This window comes from Stegostoma tigrinum, chromosome 8 (genome assembly GCF_030684315.1).
Source record: "Stegostoma tigrinum isolate sSteTig4 chromosome 8, sSteTig4.hap1, whole genome shotgun sequence".
Taxonomy (NCBI): domain Eukaryota; kingdom Metazoa; phylum Chordata; class Chondrichthyes; order Orectolobiformes; family Stegostomatidae; genus Stegostoma; species Stegostoma tigrinum.
The window spans coordinates 64,814,973-64,835,610 of record NC_081361.1 but is presented as its reverse complement, the minus strand read 5'-3'; the positions used below and the strand labels follow the sequence as shown (position 1 = coordinate 64,835,610).

General features: G+C 40.2%; 1 protein-coding gene across 5 annotated transcripts in view; it reads right to left on the bottom strand.

Moving 5' to 3' along the window:
- The window catches only part of ipo13b (importin 13b), a 180,111-nt gene that overhangs the window by 113,128 nt on the left and 46,345 nt on the right, over positions 1-20,638 (bottom strand). For all 5 annotated transcript variants that reach the window (XR_007248427.2, XM_048539244.1, XM_048539246.1 and 2 more), the window contains 2 exons: positions 2,171-2,311; positions 648-789 (listed from right to left, as the gene is read on the bottom strand). Coding sequence is in view for 4 of the 5 variants with exons in the window: in XM_048539244.1 (XP_048395201.1) it covers positions 648-789; positions 2,171-2,311 (283 nt within the window). In the remaining variant the exon portion in view is untranslated. The remainder of the gene's footprint in view (positions 1-647; positions 790-2,170; positions 2,312-20,638) is intronic.

Below are 20,638 nucleotides of genomic sequence, written 5' to 3'. Positions count from 1 at the left end.
TACTGCTGTTACTTTCATGGAGAAGTTCTTAAGACAGGGAGACAGACAGCAAGAAAGCGAGGCAGAGTGTGAGCACAAGCAAGAGAGTCTTGAGGACAAATAGAGAAATCATTTGGCTTGAGCAGCAAAAGGCCTGCATCAGGCAATGTCTTTCTGCTTAATGGAAGAGGAATGGATTAAAACAATTTAGACTGAAAGCAAAACTGCAGATGTTGCAAATATGAAACAGAAAATGCTGTACTTATTTGGAAGAATAGGCAGCAATAAGAGGAACCAACATTTCGGATGCAGGTCTTTTGTAAGCTGCAGATTGCAGCAAAGAAAGGGAAAATAAACAATAAAAATGAGGTTGTTAGTGCATTGAATTCTTTGCTTAGCTTTCAACGGCTGCTGGAACCCAATGATATTAAACTAGTTTGAGAAATCTCCTTACCATACTGGATAGAAGCTTGGAATAGAAAAAAAATCACATTCATCCAGAGATTTGGAAAAAAAATTTAAAAATTTTCTAAAAGCATCAATGCAAGTTGGTATAGGCAACTAAAATTAGTCTATTTACTATCCAGCTCAAAATACATTTTAGTTGAAAACCGACATTAGGAGTTAGTATGAATAAAATGCAAATATGGAAAAGATGCTGCTCATACCTGAAGAGTGTACCAGAATGTTAGCGTTAAAGAGCTTGTAGTTTCATTCACTGGATAGTGGCCTGGAATTCCCGTGCAAAACATGATCATGTTGACAAGTGCTAGAAATGTTTGCCAGTGCTCCACTTGCTCCAACAAGGCTCTGTACAAGGAACAAACACACACTAGTTGGGAAAATTTCAATGAACACTTGGCTGCAACATAATTTCAAGAGAATAAAATGGTATAGGTAATTCCACGAATGCAGAAACTATTACTTTACTCTTAGAACATCAATATTATCACCATGCTACGAATTAGTATTCAACGCAATAATAATTTTACTTCAGCAATGCATCTCATTAACAAGAGAAAACATTAACACAATGAAGACAGGTACAGGCTTCAGTATAACTGTGGAATTTTTATTTTAACAAGTCTCTTCACTTCAACATTTTTCTTAATAACCTTCTCAGATTTTCCTTCTACTCTCCAACTACATCCATGGCTATAAGGCTCTCCAATCAAACTAACTTTGGACCAAGTGCAGCATTTATTACCAATGCCTAACAACCCTTGAGAAGGTGATGGCAATCTGCCTTCTTGGACAGCTAACATTAATTCCAAAGGACATAAATTCACCCAACTCAGGCTTTACAACTACTGGCAATTTATTTTTTGTTAATGAAACAAACATTTCATTCCAGATTAAATGATTTTAATCGAAAATAATCCTAGTTCTCTCAGTGGGATGTGAAGTAGAGTCACTGGAGCATTAGTTCAGACATCTGGATTACTAATCTAGTAGACTAATGTGCCTTTTTTTGGTTCAATATTAACTTTAGTCTAATTGCATTTCTGTGAAACACTCTGGGATGTTTTTTCCTTCTTCGAGGGCACTATATAGTTGCAAGCTAAGGGCTTTTGTGGCACAGTGACAGTATCCCTATTTTTTTTGGCCAGAATTCAAGTACCACCTGCCCCAGAAGTGATTAAGATGATTAAAAATACTTCATAACAGCAAGATATTTTTCATATTTTGTTCAAAGCTGAAACAGAATTGTAATAAACTAATCTGACAATGCACAAATGATGTGATTCATTATTGCCCCACTATTCTGCTAACAGTTACATAATTGGTTTAGGTCTTAATACCTTTCCTGTACCTAATGTTCCACCTTCTTCACGGATAATTCTGCACAGTACTTCCTACTCCTGAAATTTCCAATGGTAGGAAGTTCCATCAAAAAGTTGGTTCATTTTCACACAAATTACAGGTGTTTGCTTCTTTTCTAAAAGTACAGTTACTCATTAAGGCTCAACTCTCCAAGTAGAGACCAATATATTTATCATAAATTAGGTCAAGGACTCAGAAACGAGGCCCTTACTAAAGTTAACATGCTTGATTTAAACATTTCCAAATCAGATGTCTTATTTCATTATAAACTACATTTTCTAGGTTTCATTTTTTTTCACCCTTTGGCAAGCAACAGTTGTTAAACAGGACTGAAGTGCAACATAAATAAAATTATTGCAAACCAAACCTCGAGTGATTTTCTCCAAGAGCCACAGCAATTCTGCAGATACCGTGTGATGTCTCCATGTCCCCATTTTGAACTGCTTGTCTCAGCTGCTCCTGCAGTTGCAGGACCTGAGGGATCAGCTTCAGTAATGTGTTTACATATCTGCAAGTACATAAAAGAGGATCCAAGACTTAAAACTATACAAATAATATGATCAACTTTTACATTTTTCAAACTACAAAATACTAACAAATTTAATTCTAAATATTTTGCAGCATCGTGTGAAACATCTACACGGTGCAAAAAAGGTTTTATCCTCAAAAAGAAAAACCGCAAGTTTAACATTTTGTTTTCACCACCCTCAGCTTTACATGTTCCTGTAGCTCCCCTTTTCACATCATTCCTCAGCTAAGAAACAAAAAGGACAACTGCTCCCAGGCCTCTGAAATACCAGCTAGAACAGAACTTCAGACAGATAATTATCTAAGTTTTAAAACATCAAAACTAAATTTCTTAACTTGATAGTTAAGGCATTCTGATTGCTTATTTGACAAACAAGAATAAGATTTTTCCAGATGATATTTAAATAGGTGCAAGGGTAAAATAAAAGCACGGGTTCATTTTCTACTCATTTATGATATGACTGGGGAGCTCACTCCCGTGATTAGTCCATCCTGTACTACATGGAAAATCCTAGATACGTCAGGCAATGTCTCTGGCTAGAGAAAGTTGAGTTCTAAGTTTTGGAACTAGGTGCACTACAGCGCATGCATGATGCTGAGAGGATCACTGATACCATATTTCTGAATGTGGTAAAATGCAGTCTAAAGAAGTGCAAGCATAAACAATACAGGAGGCTGCCAGACAGAAAAAGACGAGACCAGGCAGGTGGTGATGGAACCCCTCGAATGCATCTAGTTCACAAACATATTTCAGCCTTCGAAAAGTAAGAGTTAAGGTTTCTCTAAGGAGGCCAGTTAGAGTCAAAGCAGTAAGGCTGAGTGGTCCAGCTGCTCAGGGATGGAGACAGAAGAAATGTGAATGGGCAATATTGGTAACGTGAGGCAGAGGGACAGCCACTGACATCAGTCCGGCATGATGCATTACCTCACAGGTGCCAGGGTAAAGGATATCATGGAATGACGGCAGACATTGAGAGGAGAGGGTCAACAGCCAGAGGTTGAAGTCCAAGTTCAATCATAAGAGGCAGAAGCAGGTCATTTGATCCAGTGTGTCTACTCTGCCATTCAATGAGATCATGGATGATTTGTTGCTAGTCAAGCCACTTTCCTGTCTTTCCCCTGTAACCCTTAATTCCTTTAAATGATTATAATTCTGTCGCCCTCAGGCTTGAATACACAGACTCAGCCAGCTTTAACAGATCTCTGGAGTGAAGATTTGCACAGGTTTACCACCCTCAGAGGAAAGAAAAAGTCTTCCTTATACCTGCCTTCAGCGGGCAAGCCCTTATGCTGAGTTTACGCCCTCTGATTTTAGACTCTACAACAAGCAGCATGCCCTCAAATTTTCTTAACAAGCCTCCAAGACATATGCATTGCAGCAACATCTGGAACCAAGTCAATGCTGTGATTGTTCTGTGCACAGCAATTGGCCTCAGCACAGCAGAGTGGTTATGCCCAAGCACAGCCACATGAATTAGACAGAACATTGAACATTGCCAAAGGGAAAATAACCTTTATGCTTCTACCTCATTGAGGCCACTCAAAATTGTGTTTAGATCATCTCTCAATTTTCTACACTTCAAAGCTGAACCTTTCAGAAAATCCTTCCATACCTAGGATCAACATAGTGAATATCTTCCGAACTTCCTCTAATACTAATTTCCTAAGATAAGAGGATCAAAATTGTTCAGAGTATTCTCAGTAAGATCTGATTAGTGCCTCGTATAGTTTGAGCAAGGCCTGACTGTTTTTATTCCCTTTGAAATAGGGAAGGCGTATGGAATGTCAGCCTGATTAATTGTTGAACTTCATGTTTCATGCAAGACGACCCAAAATTTGCTGCAGCTTTTTGCAGTCTTTCCTCATTTAATTAGTATTCAGTTCTTCTATTCATTTTGCCTGGGTGCAATCACATTGTCCCACCCTATATTCCACCCACCACTTGTCTATATCCCTCCATGGACTCACTGTGTCATCCGCACTACTTGCCTCCCACCTATTTTTTTGTATCATCTGCAAACCTGCTAATAGCATTCACTTCTATCATCCAAGTAATTGATATATATTGTAAATAAGTGTGGCCTCAGCACTGATCCCTGTGGCGCTCCACTAGTTACAGGGTGCCACCCTGAAAATCCCAACTACCCCAAAAAGCACAGGCTTGAATATTAAGTAGTCTCAATGTGTAGTGCCTGATCAAATGCTTTATGGAAATCCAAACAGATTACATCTAATGGTTCCCCTTTACTTACTCTGTTTGTTACATCCTCAAAGAACTGGAATAAATTGGTCAGGCATAACTCCCCCTTCACACAGCCATGCTGGCTCTTCTCGATTATGTTGTGTATTTCTAAATGTTCTGCTTTACATCCTTTATAATGGACAGTAACATTTTCCTGATGACATAGTAAGATAATGGCCCATAGTTACCTATTCATCTCCCTTCCTTTTTAAATAAAGGTGTTACATTACAAGTTTTACAATCTTTTTGGATATTTCTAGAATCTAAGTACTTTTAGAATAATTCTACCAGTGCATCAATTACCTCTGCAGCTCCTTCTTTTAAAATCCCAGAATACCACCCATCAGGTCCAAGTCCTTTATTGGCCTTTGGCTTGGTTCGTTGCCTGCATAATTTTTCACGAGTGATAGTTATTGTATTTAGTTCCTTTTCCCATCTCGGCCCTTAGGTCCCTGATTATTTACTAATCCTTGAATTCTACTGTGAAGACCAACATAAACATCTTGTACAACTCTGACCCCATTTCATAGCTCCCCATTACTTCCCAGCCTCATTTTCTGAGGGGCCTAAGTTCACCATTACTTATCTCTTCCTTTTCATATATTTAAATAAACTTAATTGTCCATTTTCATATTTGCTTGCTAGTTACCCCTATTTATTTTCTGCCTTTTTTTGTCATCTTACATATACTTTTAAAACTCCCAATTCTCAGGCTCACTGCTATTATTTATAACAAATAAGTCTATTTCTTTCAAGTTGATATGGTTTGGAAGTTCCCTGGTTAAGCGTCAGTTAATCCCCTTTGCAGAATCCTTCATATGTCTGGGAAGCATCTTTACTGAGTCATGAACTACCTTCTAAAAACCAATTCCCATTCCTCAAAACACCAACTTCTCTGTTAAACTCCCTTCCTAATCCACTCATTCATTCCCATATAATTACCCTCATTTAAGCATAGCACAGTTTCTGACCCCAAATTTTCAATTCTCAAACTGAATGCTAAATTCTACCATGTTGAGACCAATGACCTAGGAAGAAAGAGAAATGATGTCCTGTAAGCAGACTTTAGAAATTTAGGTAGTAATCTCTGGATATTGCAGTGTCATGTAGTAACGAGTACTGGAATAGAACAACAGAGCAGCTGAGGCATGGATGAAGGAGGGAGATTTAGATTTCTGAGGCACTGAAACTGTTTTTGGGTGAGCTAGGGCCTGTGCAAGTTGGATTGTTGACATCTGAACAGGACTGGAACCAACGTCCCTGCAAGAGGTTTACTGGGCAGAACGGTGGCTCAGTGGTTAGCACTGCAGCCTCACAGCGCCAGGGACCCAGGTTCGATTCCAGCCTTGGGTGACTGTGTGTGGAGTTTGCACATTCTCCCTGTGTCTGCGTGGGTTACCTCCGGGTGATCTGGTTTCCTCCCACAGCCCAAAAATGTGCAGACTAGGTGGATTGGCCATGCTAAATTGCCCGTAGTGTTCAGGTGTATGGGGATGGGTTGGGTGGGATGCTTCAAGCGGCAGTGTGGACTTGTTGGGCCGAAGGGCCTGTTTCCACACTGTAGGTAATCTAGTCTAATCTAATGCTGGTAGTGAGAATTTAAACTACATTAGCAAGGAAATGGGATCCTGCTAAGGAATTCAGAGAAAGGAAATGCTGAGACGGAGTTATAAATTGAAACACAAGTAACAGAGTCTGGAAGGCAGCAGAAACGTAGGCTAGATAAGAAAGAAGCTAGATTAATAAAGCCAAATGGAATATATTTCAATGCAAGGCACCTGAGTTATAATGAATGAAAAACTTTATCATAGCTACGACAGAGATGTTGCTGGCAGATGGGCAGAATTGGGAGGTTAATATTCCTGGTTTAGGAGTGGCAGATGCCAGAGTTGGGGTGCGTGTGTGCAAGAGAGCACATGTGGGGGGTGGGGGTTGAGTGGGCTGTGTTGCAAGAGATAGATGATGATGGGCTGTATAATTGATTAAGCAATCATCAATAGAGAGAGGAAGTATGATACCCTGGAGGGATCATCACATTAGGCCAGATCAGTGGAAATGAAATACCCAAAAAAACAGGCAAAGATGTTCTCTCTCTCCCTCTCCCTCTCCCTCTCTCTCTCTCCCCTCTCCGCCGCCCCCCCCACCCGACACCACACACAGATGCTGTCAGACCTGCTAAGCTTCTCAAGCACTTTGCATTTATTTTGGGCAAACATACTGTTGGGTGGAGACAGACAGAAGATTCTGGCTCAAAGTTTAAGGTTAAGAAAATAAACTTTAAGAAGATCTCAAATACAGTAGAGTCCCTAGAGGAGTATGGAAAGGGCTGGGTAGGGGCTTCACTTAGAAGGAAGTTAGGAAAGAATTTAATGGTAAAATAAAGGAAAAGGAAAGAGAGCAGAGGTACTAGCAGGTTTAGCAGCCTTAAAAAAAAATGGATAATTTTGCTGAGGCCAGATGAGATGTATGGCAGCCTATTCATTGAGGCAAGGGAGAAGTTACCAGGGGTCCTGGCAGTAATTTTCAAATTCTCTCTGGTCACAGGTGAAGTGCCCAAGAGCTGCGAATGACGCTTCACTGTTAAAATTAGGAGGAAGGGATAGGAAATTACAGGCCAATGAGTCTCAGCTTGGTTGTGAAAAAAATATTAGGACGAATTTTGAGGGACAGAATATACCTGTGTTTACAGAGATGCAGATTAATCAGGGTTACGCAGCATGGATTTGTTACCAGGAAGGTTCTGTTGACAAATTTAATTGAATTTTTTCAAACAGGTAACTAAGGGGGATGATGCATTTGATGTGGTCTAAGTGGACTTTAGCAAGGCTTTTGATCAGATCCTCAAAGCAAACTAAATCGAGAAAGTTGGAGTCCAATGGGACCAAGGCAGAGAGGCATGTTGGATCCAAGATTAGCCGAGTGGCAGGAAGCAGGGAGTACTAGTACAGAGTTTCTGTGGTTGACCAAAATTTTCATGGGTAACACAAAAGTTAGTAGTGTAATAAACAATATAAGGAGGATAGTGTCAACTGGACAAGGATATCATTGAAATGCTCAGTAGTCAGAACAGTGGGATGACACTATGAATGGTAGGACCATGGAAAGCACTGCAGATCAGAAGGGTTGCAATTTGTATATCAAACAGATCCCTGAAGGTACCATGTCAAGCAGATAAGGTGATTAAAAAGGTCGTAAATGGGACACTTGCCTTTATTGCTACGGAGTACAAGAGCAAGGAAGTATGTTCGAACTGTATCAAAATACAAGTTAGGCTACAGATGGAGCACTGAATGCAATTCTGGTCACCAAATTAAAGGAAGGATGCAAATGCACTACAAAGCGGGTATAGAGCAGCTTTACCAGGAGGATCTCTGGGCTGCAGGGTCTAAGATATGAGGACAGATTGGAGTTGTTTTTCTTAGAGCAACCAGGTTTGAGCGGGGACCTGAAGGAGATGTATAACATTATGAGGGTCATAGATATTGTGGACAGGAAGGTGCTTTCTATATTAAGAGAGGGGCCAACGATCAGGGGCATAGATTTAAGATAAATGGGCAAGGTTAAAAGGGGAGGTAAGGAGAATATGCCACCCAGAGGGTGGCACATGTCTGAAATTCACTGTGTGAACGTATAGTTGTCACAAATTCTCAAAACATGTAAGCAGTATTTAGAGTGATAATGGGAACTGCAGATGCTGGAGAATCCAGTATCTAGATGTCCATGTGCAATGCCATAACCTCTGGGGCAACGTGCCAACAGCTGGCAAGTGAGATTAAATGTAATCAGATCTTTGTTGATCGTGCAGATGTGATAGCTAACAGCCTTTTTCAGTGCTGTAAACATCTGAGCTTATTAGGCATGTCAATACTAGACCTAATGGGAATACATGGGTGATTGTCATAGGCTGATTTTAATACTAATGTTGCGCAATGATCTAATTAATTTGAAAGCATCAGGCTGTTGATAAAGGCTTCAGCATTTCAGTTCATGACTTACACAATGAGACATTGAATCACTACAAACCACTAAAGTAAAAGACAAGCACAATTAGGCTTCACAGTCAGATTGTCAGGTTGCAGGTTACATGGGCCATTCTGCAAAACACCCATGAGCTGAAAGATGATCAAGTTAGGAGGGGCAGTTAAACTTTTTTGTAGTTCTTCTACTCAACAAGGATCAACATTCGGCGCTAACTCAAGTACCAACTACAAGAGTCCAGATGAGCTAAGAAAATAATTACATACTGGGAGAGATTGATCCAATTAACATACAGTGGCAACGTACAGAATATTCTTCATTATGCAACTAGTGCTATAGCTGATTTTGAATTTGAGGCCTTGTATTTCAAACCAAGATTTCCCTTATTTCCAAAAAGAAATTTAAAGGAGCAGCTGATGCAGTTGTGAAAAAAATTTGAGGTAAATTAATTTCAAGTGACAGTTGTGGATAGGCTTGAATGAGTTTAACTAACAATTTCTACATTAAAATACAGTAATGATGAAAGTTTATAATATTTAAACAGCAATAGTCATCCCTTCAAGAGAAAACAAACATTCACAACAGATATTTAAATTGTCATTTGTAAAGTCTAACAAATCCTTAAAATCCTCAAAGAATGGACTTGAAGGTGGTCTTGAAGTTTGATAATTTTTCCAGAAAAAGAAATATTCTTCAGACTTGAAAGGCTGGTAGATCTTTGACTGGAGGACTGTTGACCTTGATTTTGTTCTAGATTTCATGAGGTCTGCAAAGTATTTTTTTCTTTTTACTTCTTGGACATCCTTCAGAGGATGTCATTCTTGCTGAGCCCAAGCAATTGGTACATTAGCTCATCTGGCGGACCCTGAATCCCCCAGATTTCCACCACAGTGGAATTCTTTATTACTGAAACACAAAATTGTCTCCAAACATAATCTGGAACACATTTAATCCCATGAATTCTCAACACAGAAGATGGCTGCCCTGATAAAGTAGTATTTTCTTTATTGAATTTTCAGAATTCCCGTATCAGTCATTTTCTTGGAGACCAAGGATTTCTTCTTGATCATGACCTGAATACCTGGACATTAGTCATCTGTGGCTTCCATGCATTCAACCATCTCAATTGGAGCACACCTATATTTACTGGACAATCTGTGCTGAAGTATGTAGACTCAGATTCCAATTTGTTAATTAGGTTGGATTCTTGCATTTGTCCAGTGGTTGCTTTATTGAACTCAACAGCTACCTGGAGGAGTGCTGCTTCCTTCAAGTCAGTCATACAGCACAAACAGGCCCTTCAGCCCAACCTGTCTATACTGACTTAGCATGATCTGTCACTTGCGCAGCAAATTCTCCTTTGAAAAACAAAAAATCAAAAATTCTTCTCTCAAATGAGATAAGATGACAAGATCAAATCTGCTGTAATTACATGTGTACCAGGATGGTTGCCACCTGAACATTGTCTCATTTGGTTTAAGACAGACAATTATGTTATGCCATCATTGTTAATCGCAAGACATTCCTTCTTTTAGATTCTGCCATAAATCCAGGAAACCCATTGAAATATTTTGAGTTGTCTCTTAAACAATGGTTCAACAACTGTTCAAAAACTAACGTTTCCTTAAGCTGGGATTCTAAAGCAATTTGCTCCCTCAACAGTTGGGTTGGTGGTTAGAAATGGATGAAATCAGTGCAATAATGAGGAACGGTACTGGCTCAAATATCTAGGTATAAAACCAGTTTCAGCAAAGCTAAGAAGCAACAAGGGGTGGAAAACATAAGTGACAACTGTATATAAGCCTCCAAAAAAAAAATACATTAAACAGATAATTAGGGAAACATAAGGGTACTACAGCAATCGTCAGCTTACTTGAACTTATGTGTAGACTTGGCAAAACATATTAGCAATAATACTGTGGAGATGAATTTCTAGAATGGATTATCAAGGATAGGTAGTGGGATTTGGAAAATATTAACAAGATTGGGCAAAGACAACAGATTTATGAAAGAGAAATCATGTTTTACAAACTTAGCAGGTGCAGTATAACATGAATAAGTGCAATGTTATCTACTTCAGTAGAAAAAAAAGCAATATTATTTAAATAATGATTGAATGGGAAATGTTGATGCACAAATGGATCTGGATGTCACTGTACGCCAGTCACTGACTGAAAGCTAGTATGCAGGTGCAGGAAGCAGTTTGAATCATAAATGTATGATGACCTTTATTATAAGATGAGCAAGAATATCGTACTGCAGCTGTACAGGGCCATGCTGATATCACGTCTGTAGTTTTGCATACAACTTGGTTCTCCTTCCCCAAAAGGAGGTTACACTTGCCGCTGGAATGCAGTGAAGGCTCCAATTCCTACAGTATTAGGTTTGTAATAGGAGGAAAGATTTGGTTGACTAGGTCTGCATTCACTGAAGTTTAGAAGAACGAGAGGGCGTTTTGAAGAAATGTATAAAACTGACAGGGCTGGTCAGACCAGATGCAGGAATGATCCTTTGCTAGTCCAGGCAGTGAATCCTACAACAACGTGCCTTGGTCTCAGGATACAGAGACCATTTAGGAGTGAGAATAAAGAAATTTCTTTGCTTAAAAGTTGTTTGAGTTAAGTTTGCTACCAAATAACATTGTTAAGCCCAATGCCAGAATACATAAAAGAAATGATTAGACTTCCAGACATTAAAGGAGTTAAAGAGTGCAGGGACAAAGCATCAAGATGGAGGATCATATTCATAAGGCAGATTTGGCTTAATCTGACAAATAACCTACTCTAGATCCTATTTTCTGTGTTTGTATGTTTCCTGGAGGATTTTCCAACCTTTTGCAGCCAAATGGTCATTTGTCTTTTTTTTGAGGGTTAGATAACTTTCCTGAGATGGTTCGTGCTGTCCACACTACTTGTAGTTATGTCTTTTCATCTTACAATTTTAGTGAAGAGCCCCATTCATCTTAAGAGCTTCCCCAAATGAATTCCACTTTTTGCAGCCTCAATAAATTCTTACTGCCTTAACCACAGCTTCACTTACGGATTTTCTGCTCTGACTAAGGTCAAATTAAGTAGTAGCATTGACAATGGACTAAAAGCCAAGGACCCCGGCAATACTCTAGGGATCTGATTTTGAACCACAGCAGATGGTGGAACTTGGTTTCTTCAACAAAAGAAAAACATGAATTAAGAGACTGATGATGGCAATGAAACCATTGTCAATTGTTATAAAAATTCAGCTGTCTCACCAATGTTCTCAGGGAAGGAAATGGATCATCCTTACCTAGTCTGGCCTACATGTGACACCAAACCCAGAGTGATCTGGTTGACTTTTAACTGCTCTCCAAAACTGCCTAGCAAGCCACTCACTTGTGACAAACTGCTCAAAGTCTAAAGAAACAAATGAATTGGAGACAAAAACTGAAATTGCTGGAAAAACTCAGTTGATCTGACAGCATCTGTGGAGAGAAAACGGGGTTGACATTTCAGGTCCAGTGACCCTTCTTCGGCACTCCTGAAATGGAGAAGCTGGCATCAATCTTGGCACCAGAAACAACAAGTTTTATTCTGGAGGTTTTGTCCCTGCTCTCTTTAACTCCTTTAATGTCCTGAAGTCTAATTATTTCTTTAATGCATTCTGGCAGTTGGGCTTAAAGTTATTTGGTAGCAAACTTAACTCAAACATCCTTTGAGCAAAGAATTTTTTTTTATTCTCACCCCTAAATGGTCTCTGTATCCTGGCAAACAGCCCTGTTCACTGAGTAAAGTACTCCTTATTCGCATCTGAGGCCTCATGCCAAAATGGCAGCACTGACTCACAGATGTGTCAAACAGTAACCTGATACAGTCCATAAGGTATGATTCTCTGAGTACAGTTATGTCCCAGACACAAAACCTTATGATGAAGCATGCCATTCAGCCCAAACCTGCTCCACTGTTCAAGGAGATCATGGCTAATCTGGTAATCCTCAACTCCACTTTCCTGCCTTTTCTTCCAAAACCCTGAAATCCCTGGCAGATTAAAAATTTGTCTCTCAGCCTTGAATATATTTAGTGACCCAGACCTGACACCTTCTGCAGAAGAAAAATTTATCAGGTTCACTACGCTTTGAGCAAAGTAAATCCTCACGTCTTAAACTTGCGATCCCTTATTCTGAAACTATTGCTTCACTGTTGGACAGGAAATGCCCGGCAACAAGGTAGCCAGACCCAGCAGAGATAGCTGCAGCTGTCATACAGTCGGGACCAAGTTGTCCTGGAAGTCCTCGACTTTGTGGCTTTTTGGGGCACAGTGGTAATTCCCCCACCCTTGGGCTGGGAGACCCAAGTTCAAATTCTATCTGCTCCAGAGTTGTGTAATAACATCATTGAACAGGTCAATTAGAACAACAGATTAAAATAATAAACAAAAATTAACATAGCATCAGGTCAAACACAGCAATCTCCCACTGACTATTTCTCACTGCAGCCTCCTTAGCTGATTAAGCACTACTCCACCATGTTGAACACCATTTGGAGGACGTACTGTGTGTAGCCTGGGCACAGAATGTACTCTGGGTGGGGGATTTCAATGTCCAGTATCAAGAATAGCTCAGTAGCGTCACTAGTGACTGAGCTATCAAGTTCAACAGGACATGGCTGCTAAACTGGGAATGCGGCAGACAGAGGGAGCCAAAAGGGAAAAAAAAAAATACATTTGACTTATCCTCACCAACCCTAAACAGTACTGGCAGAAGTGGCCGCTGCTGAACCATTATGGGCATAAAGTCCTGTCTTCACATTGAGGATACCCTCCATCATGTGGTGTAGCTTGATAGATCTGTTTGAATTCATCCCATTTATCAACTCAAGATTGGACATCCATGAGGTGTTGTGGGCAATCAGCAGGGGAAGCAATGTACTCCAACACAATCTGCAATCTCATGGCTGCCACATTACCTAGTCTACCACAACCATCAAGTCAGGCAATCAACCCTATTTCGATGAAGAGCTCAGAAGGGCATACCAAAAGCAGCACCAGGTATTCTTAATGAGGTGTCAACCTAAAAAGAGGTAACACTTCAAAGAACTACTTGTGTGTCAAACAACATAAGGAGCAAGTGATTGAGGGAGCAACAGTATCTCCCAACCAACAGATCAGATCTGATTTTTCCATGAACTGGGAAAGAAGTTTCTGCATTTTCTTCTGTTGAACTGCCTGCTTTGGCTTCCACTACTTTATTGCTCAAATTCGGATTTTTGAAGGCTCACAGTGCTCAATTACTTCTATGACCCTCTGTTTTCCTTACTGTAGTCATGCTTAATGAACCCTGCAACTACGATAGCAATCCTCACTAAACAGCAAGTACTTCTTAAATGTTCTACCTATTTAGACTGGAACTGAGCTTGCTTTTCTTTTCAAAAAAAACCCTTCCCTTGCCCGAAGACATTAACTTTATTAAATGCTGTCCCCTGAATTTATTTGCACTCTCTGGTTAAAAGTCTAACTGGAACCGTTCATCGATTACCCAATGTTCAGACTGTTCCAACAATTCATTGATACCCAATGTAATCTGTAAATACTTGAGAGAGCTATTTTTCTAGCTCTACGTAGTTTTAAGGCCATAAGTGCTTTTTCCCTTGGCAGTATATACAGTCATGTAGAATGTTACCAGTGACTTGAGGCTGCTTTCATTAGAGAGAAGGTGGTTAAGAGATGACTTAATAGAGACATACAAGATGATCAGAGGATTAGATAGGGTGGACAGTGAGACCCTTTTTCCTCAGATGGAGGTTGCTAGCACGAGGGGATATAGCTTTAAATTGAGGGGTGATAGATAAAGGACAGATGTCAGAGGTAGGTTCTTTACTCAGAGAGTAGTAAGGGTGTGTAATGCCCTGCCTGCAACAGTAGTAGACTCGCCAACTTTAAGGGCATTTAAATGGTCATTGATAAAAATGTATATTAATGGAATAGTGTAGGTGAGATAGGCTTCAGTTTGGTTTAACAGGTCAGCGCAACATCGAGGGCCAAAGGGCCTGTACTGCACTAGTGTTCTACGAGTTTGCCTGCTGCGGGATATTCGACTGTCTGTCTCTCTGCCAGAGTTTCTCTCTTTAGCTGTAATTGAAAATCTCTGTTCTGTACAACTTAATTCCAATACCAATCACATTGTATGAATATGCCACGTCACTGTCACCATCTTTATTTTCTGACTACTTCTATGGGATGGTCCAAAGTTGCAGAGAAAAACTACAAAGATAGCCTAATAACAACAGGCCACTGTCTTGTCTATTGCACAACACCAGCTGCTTAAAACAAAGCGAAACAACTGGGTATAAACTGCATCAATGGAACAGATATTGTTACCAAGATGACTGGGAGACCTAGGATAACAGGTTTGCCCACTAAACAATCTTAAAATCTTCTGCTTTCATCACCATACCATCCGCTTTCGCCAGGACTTAAGCCATAACCAAACTGCATGGAGCTCAAAGTAATCTGCAGTATTATTCCCTTAAGAAACTTAACAGAACATAATGGACATGAACAAACAAATCTGTTTCACATTTTTTATCCTCATCTGAACTTTGACAAGGCAGTGTCAACTTATTCAGTGGACCACTTGGTGTGTGCTGCAAAGCAGGTGAAGTAAATTGTGGCAAGCACTTCAAATGTGAAGTTACTGAATTGATAACCTTCACCCTTGGAGTATATGATCTTGCTGGATTTTCAGATTACTTTGCATTTGACTACAAAGGAATGGAAGGGCAAAAATAGCTGATTTGATTTGGAGTTGAATGAGCTTGAATTGAGTTTTCTTACATGAAGAATGGGAGAAAAGGTGTTATACAATAACACCATTGGGGAAAGAAAAACAGGATTGTTTCTCTTATTTAGGTACACAAAACAGGACAACATTGGGACATCTGCTCAGTACTGGACAGGAGCTTGCATGGGATGGGGGGAGTGCGTGTAAGATCCAGCCTTCGTGGTCTACGTAGGTTCCATCAACATAGGCAAGATAAAGAAGGAAGCTCTGCATAGTCAATGTGAAGAGCTGGACACCAATTTAAAAAGAACCTCACAAGTTTAATCCAATTATTTGGCATAGGGCACACAACATTCAAGAGAGATGAATGTGTGAAGTTCAACACAGGTGTGCAGAAAATAAGGTCCAGTTCACAGGATACTGGCACCAGTAATCGGGAAAAGGCAGATCTGTGCCAATAGGATAGATAGTCTCCACCTGAACTGTGTTGGAACTGGTGAGCTTGCAAAACATTGCAACGAGGGAAGGAGCGAAGGTTTCAAAACTAAATCCTGGGCACAAAAGGATTAAATTTGGGAAGGTGTTGGAAATGAAAGGATAGAAATAAGCAATGTTGAAGGCAAATCATCACTTGTAGGAGTATTGCACGTGATTCTAAACAGGAACCAACTGTAAAGCATGGTAAAAAAGATGAGAACTTGTCAAAAACAGCAAGAATAATTAGAGATTTTTATTTACAAAAAGAGTGGAACAAGTCAGATGGTTAAAAGATAGCCTAGATGAGGATCTCAAAGTTTTCAGGATAGTTTCTTATGACAGCACATTCTGGAGCCCAAGAGCTTAATGCAGTGCAATGAGCTAAGACTAATAATCTTACTGTAAAGGTGCCATAGGTAGCAGCAACCATAACATGATTGAATTTTACATTCAATTTGTGGGAGGGGGAAGTGGGGCTGAGACGAGTAGTTTTACTTTTTATTCATATGTGGGATGCGCATGTTGCAGGCTAGGTTAGCCAGGATTATTGCCTGTTCCTAGTTGCTTTTGAGGGGATTGCAGTGAGCTGCCTTATTGAACCTACAGTGAGTTGATCCACAATGCCATTATGGAGGGGAGTGAATGCCTGGATTTTGACTCAGCAACAGTGAAAGAACGATGAACATTTCCAAGTCAGGATGGTGAGTGGCTTGGAGAAAAAAAAACTTGCAGGTGACGGTGTTCCGATATATCTGCTACCCTTGTTCTTCCAGATGGAAGTGATCGTGTGTTTGAAAGGAGCTGTCTCAGGATCTTTGGTGAATTTCTGCAGGGCATTTTGTAGATAGTAGCAGTGTGTACTGAGCATTTGGTGGTGAATGGAATGGATGTTTGTGGATGTGGTGCCAGTGCCAATCAAGCAAGCTGCTTTATCCTGAATGGTGTAAAGCAGGTAAGTGGGAAGTATTCTATCACACTCCTGATTTGTGCCTTGTAGATGACGTACAGGCTTTGGGAGGGTCAGGTAAAGGACTTACTCGCCACACATAGTCTGCCAAGTCTCTGACCTGCTCTTGAACCCACTTTGTTTATGTGGTGAGTCTAGTGAGTTTCTGATCAAAGGTAACTACCAGGATGTTGACAGTGGAGGATTCAGTGATGGTAACACTACTGAATGTCAAGGGGTAGTGGTTTGATTGTCTCTTATGGCGATGGCCAGAGTTTGGCATTTGTATGGTAGAAATGCTACTGTCAAATGTCAACCCAAGCGTGATATTGGCTAGATCTTCTTGTATTTGAAGATGGACTGCTTCAGCTCCTGAGGAGCCACTAATGGTGCCGAACATTGCGTAAACATCCCTATTTTCTGACATTATGATGGAGGGAAGGACATGGATGATGCAGCTGAAGATGGTTGGGCGTAGGAACTCCTACAAAGATGCCCTGAAGCTGAGAATGACTGACTTCCAAACAACCATAATTGTCTTCCAGTGGGAGGTATGACTCCAATCAGCAAGCAGTTTGATCCCTAAGATGCACTGATTCCAGTTTTGCTATGGCTCCTCGTTTCCATATTCTGCTGAATGCAGCCTTTACGTCAAGGGCTGTCACTCTCACCTCACCGATTTTTGAAGTTAAGGAGGAATAAAGGGCATGAAAACAAATTGATCTGAAATGAACTGGAACATTATGTTAAAAAGATGGGTCAAAGTGTTATGGACCAGGCTAAGCCCCCTCAAAAACATGAGGAAACAGCCTGGGCCCTAACTTTTTCTTATTTTAAAAGTAAATGCTAGGTATTATGTTCTGGATGCAATTCGACTGGTCAAACTAGGGCCAAAGCAAAACACACTTTCTTGGCACGCTACCGTTGAAATACAACAAAACAAAAAGATGTAAATAATCTATTGGAAAATTTAACAGAATGGTAAATTAATTTAATTCAATATAGTAAATCTTGTAAGAACACCCTTGGCAAAGGTGAATTCAGTGAAATTGTTTGTCTCACATGCAATTCTAGCAGAAGGAAGATAACCCAACTTGTAGCTGTAACAGAAAAAAAGGAATAAGAGCTTCCATATCTAGCTTTAACAATCCAGTAATTACTAAAGGCTAAAACCAAAAATTCTGGTTCTGTGGCAGCTTGATCCCATCCATTCAGAAGACTTGTACTGTTCTGACATTTTAAAATAAACCTTATGACCTCACAAGCTGCTTACTTTAAGCAGACTACTCATCACCTCTGTCTCAATCTCTCCATTTCAAAAAAAAGGACAAAATGCACCTTTTAAAGTCATAGTATCACCACAATGGAGACACTGTGGAAGATATTTAAGGGAATACTTCAGAATACACAAAATGGATATATTCCAAGGAGTCCGAAAAATTCCAAGTTAGATCCGCTATCTGTGGTTAACTGGAAATGTTAGATAGTATTGAACTAAAAAGATAAAAACATTGTTCAAAGACAGGCATGTCAGAAAACTTGATAAAATATTTTTCAAAAATTGCTAAAAATGACCAAAGTGGTTAACAAAAAGAGAGTGAAAGAGTAGGAGAGAAAGCTACCCAGAAATATAAAGAGATAGTGAGAGTTTCTATTAGCATTTAAAGAATAAAACAACAAAGTGAGTACTAGCAAATTAATAACCGTTAATATGGAGATGACAGATTAATCAAATAGGTGATTATTTTTAACTGGCGTGAACACGATGGGTTGAAAGGCCCCTTTTCCAGTGTTTACAGATCTCTAAAACACAGAAGGTATTTTGCAAGTAACATCCCAAAAGCAGCAAAAATTCAGGAAATGAAAGGGCGGGGGGGGGGGGAAGGAGCTTAAGAAATTCACAATCACTGGAGATATGGTATGGAATAATCTAAATGCTCAGTAGCACGGAACATAAACATGGCTATAAGGGAGAAGACTAGAAGTTGATGCTTTTCATTTTGCACTCATCACAGCTAGGGCACAAAAAAAAAGGACTTGAAAATAATTTTATACAGATCGAGAAGAGTGCTGATTGATTGGGCCATAAGTGGCATGCCGATACAATACAAACAGTTAATTGCCCATCTTAATTCTCAGATTAGGTGTATAGTGTCCGATTGGTCGGGGCATCACCATGACAAAGCAGACGATTTGCAAATTTGCTGATGTCACAAGATAGACAGGAACATAATCCATGAAGAACACGTATGAGACTACTAAAAAATATGGATGTGTTAAGTGAATGGGCAGTGAAGTGGGAAAGTGTGAAATTATCCATTTTGGCATGAAAAATAAAAAGATTTTTTTTTTAAAACAGAATCCCCACTTTGTGGGAACAGGCCATTTGACCCACCAGATCCACACCAACTCTCCAAATAGCATCCCAGCTAGTTGCACTGCCGCAACCACCCTATCCCTGTAACTCTGCATTTCCCACAGCTAATCTACCTAACCTACACATCCCTCAACACTACAGGCAATTTAGCAATAGCCAATCCACTTAATCTGCACATCCTTGGACTGCAGGAAGAAACCGCAGCATCTGGAGGAAAGCCACGCAGACATGTGAAAATGCACCAACTCCACACAGTCACACGTGGGTAGAACTGAACCCAGATCCCTGGCATGGTGTGGCAGTAGTGCTAACCACTGGGCCACTGCATCCCATTAAAGACTGCAAAGATCTGATATCCTAGTACATGAATGGCAAAGAGGTTAGCATGCACATATAGCAAGTCATAGAATGTTATCATTGGTCGCTAAGGGAGTTGAATATAAAAGCAGGTAGTTATTCAGAATAGAGATTGCATCTGGAGAATTGTGCACAGTATCGTTCACCTTATTTAAAAAGTGAATGTGATTGCCTTGGAAGTCAGAGATGGTTTCCCAGACTAGAAGCAGGATCAGACGCCATTGTCTTATGAGTAAAAGCCTGAACAGGCTTGGCTTGTATTTGGTGGTCGACTGCACAGAAAAAGCCTTTCAGCCCATCTAGTCTTCACCAGTCAAAAACAAATACCTAAATATTCTACTGTCATTTTCCAGCACTTGGCCCAATTCTTGAATGTCTTGGTCTCACAAGTGTACATCTACAAATTTCTTAAATGTTGAGGGTTTCTGCCTCTACCACCCTTAAAAGGCAGTGAGTTCCAAATTCCCACCACCATCTTGGTGAAACATTTTCTCCTCACATTCCCTCGAAGCCGGCTGTGCCCTACTTTAAACCTACATCCTTTGGTCATTGATCCTTCCAAGGGGAAAGTTTCTTCCTGCTTATCCTATCTATTCCTGTCAATTTTATACCCATCTCAATTATGCACTCCCACCCACACCAGTCTCCTCTGCTCCAAGGAAAGCAAGTCCAGTCAATTAAACCTTTCTTCACAGCTGAAACTCTCCAGCCCAGGCAACGTCCTTGTAATCTTCTCTGCATCCTCATCAGTGCTATCGCATCCCTCCTATCAAACCAATTTCAGAACTCTATCCAATACTCTACCTTCTTACATAGTTTCAGCATAACCTTCATGCTCTTAAAACTCTGCCTCGGTTTGAAAAAGGCAAGCACCCCATCTGTCTTTCTGTCACCACTACTTTAAGGGGCCAGTGGACTTACACATCTAGGTCCTTTTCATCCTTGGGTGTTTTCTAGGATCCTACCATGCACGAAGTATTCCCTCACCTTGTTTGGCCTACTCAAGTGCATCACCTCAATTTCGCAAATTGAATTCTATTTGCTACTGATCAGCCTATTTGACAAGCCCATCTATATATGCATAAAAATCAAAGGTTTTCGTCCATGATTTGCTGGCATTTAGAGGAGTAAGTGATGACTCGAATGAAAAACAAGACTGCAGGGGTGCTGACAGAGCAG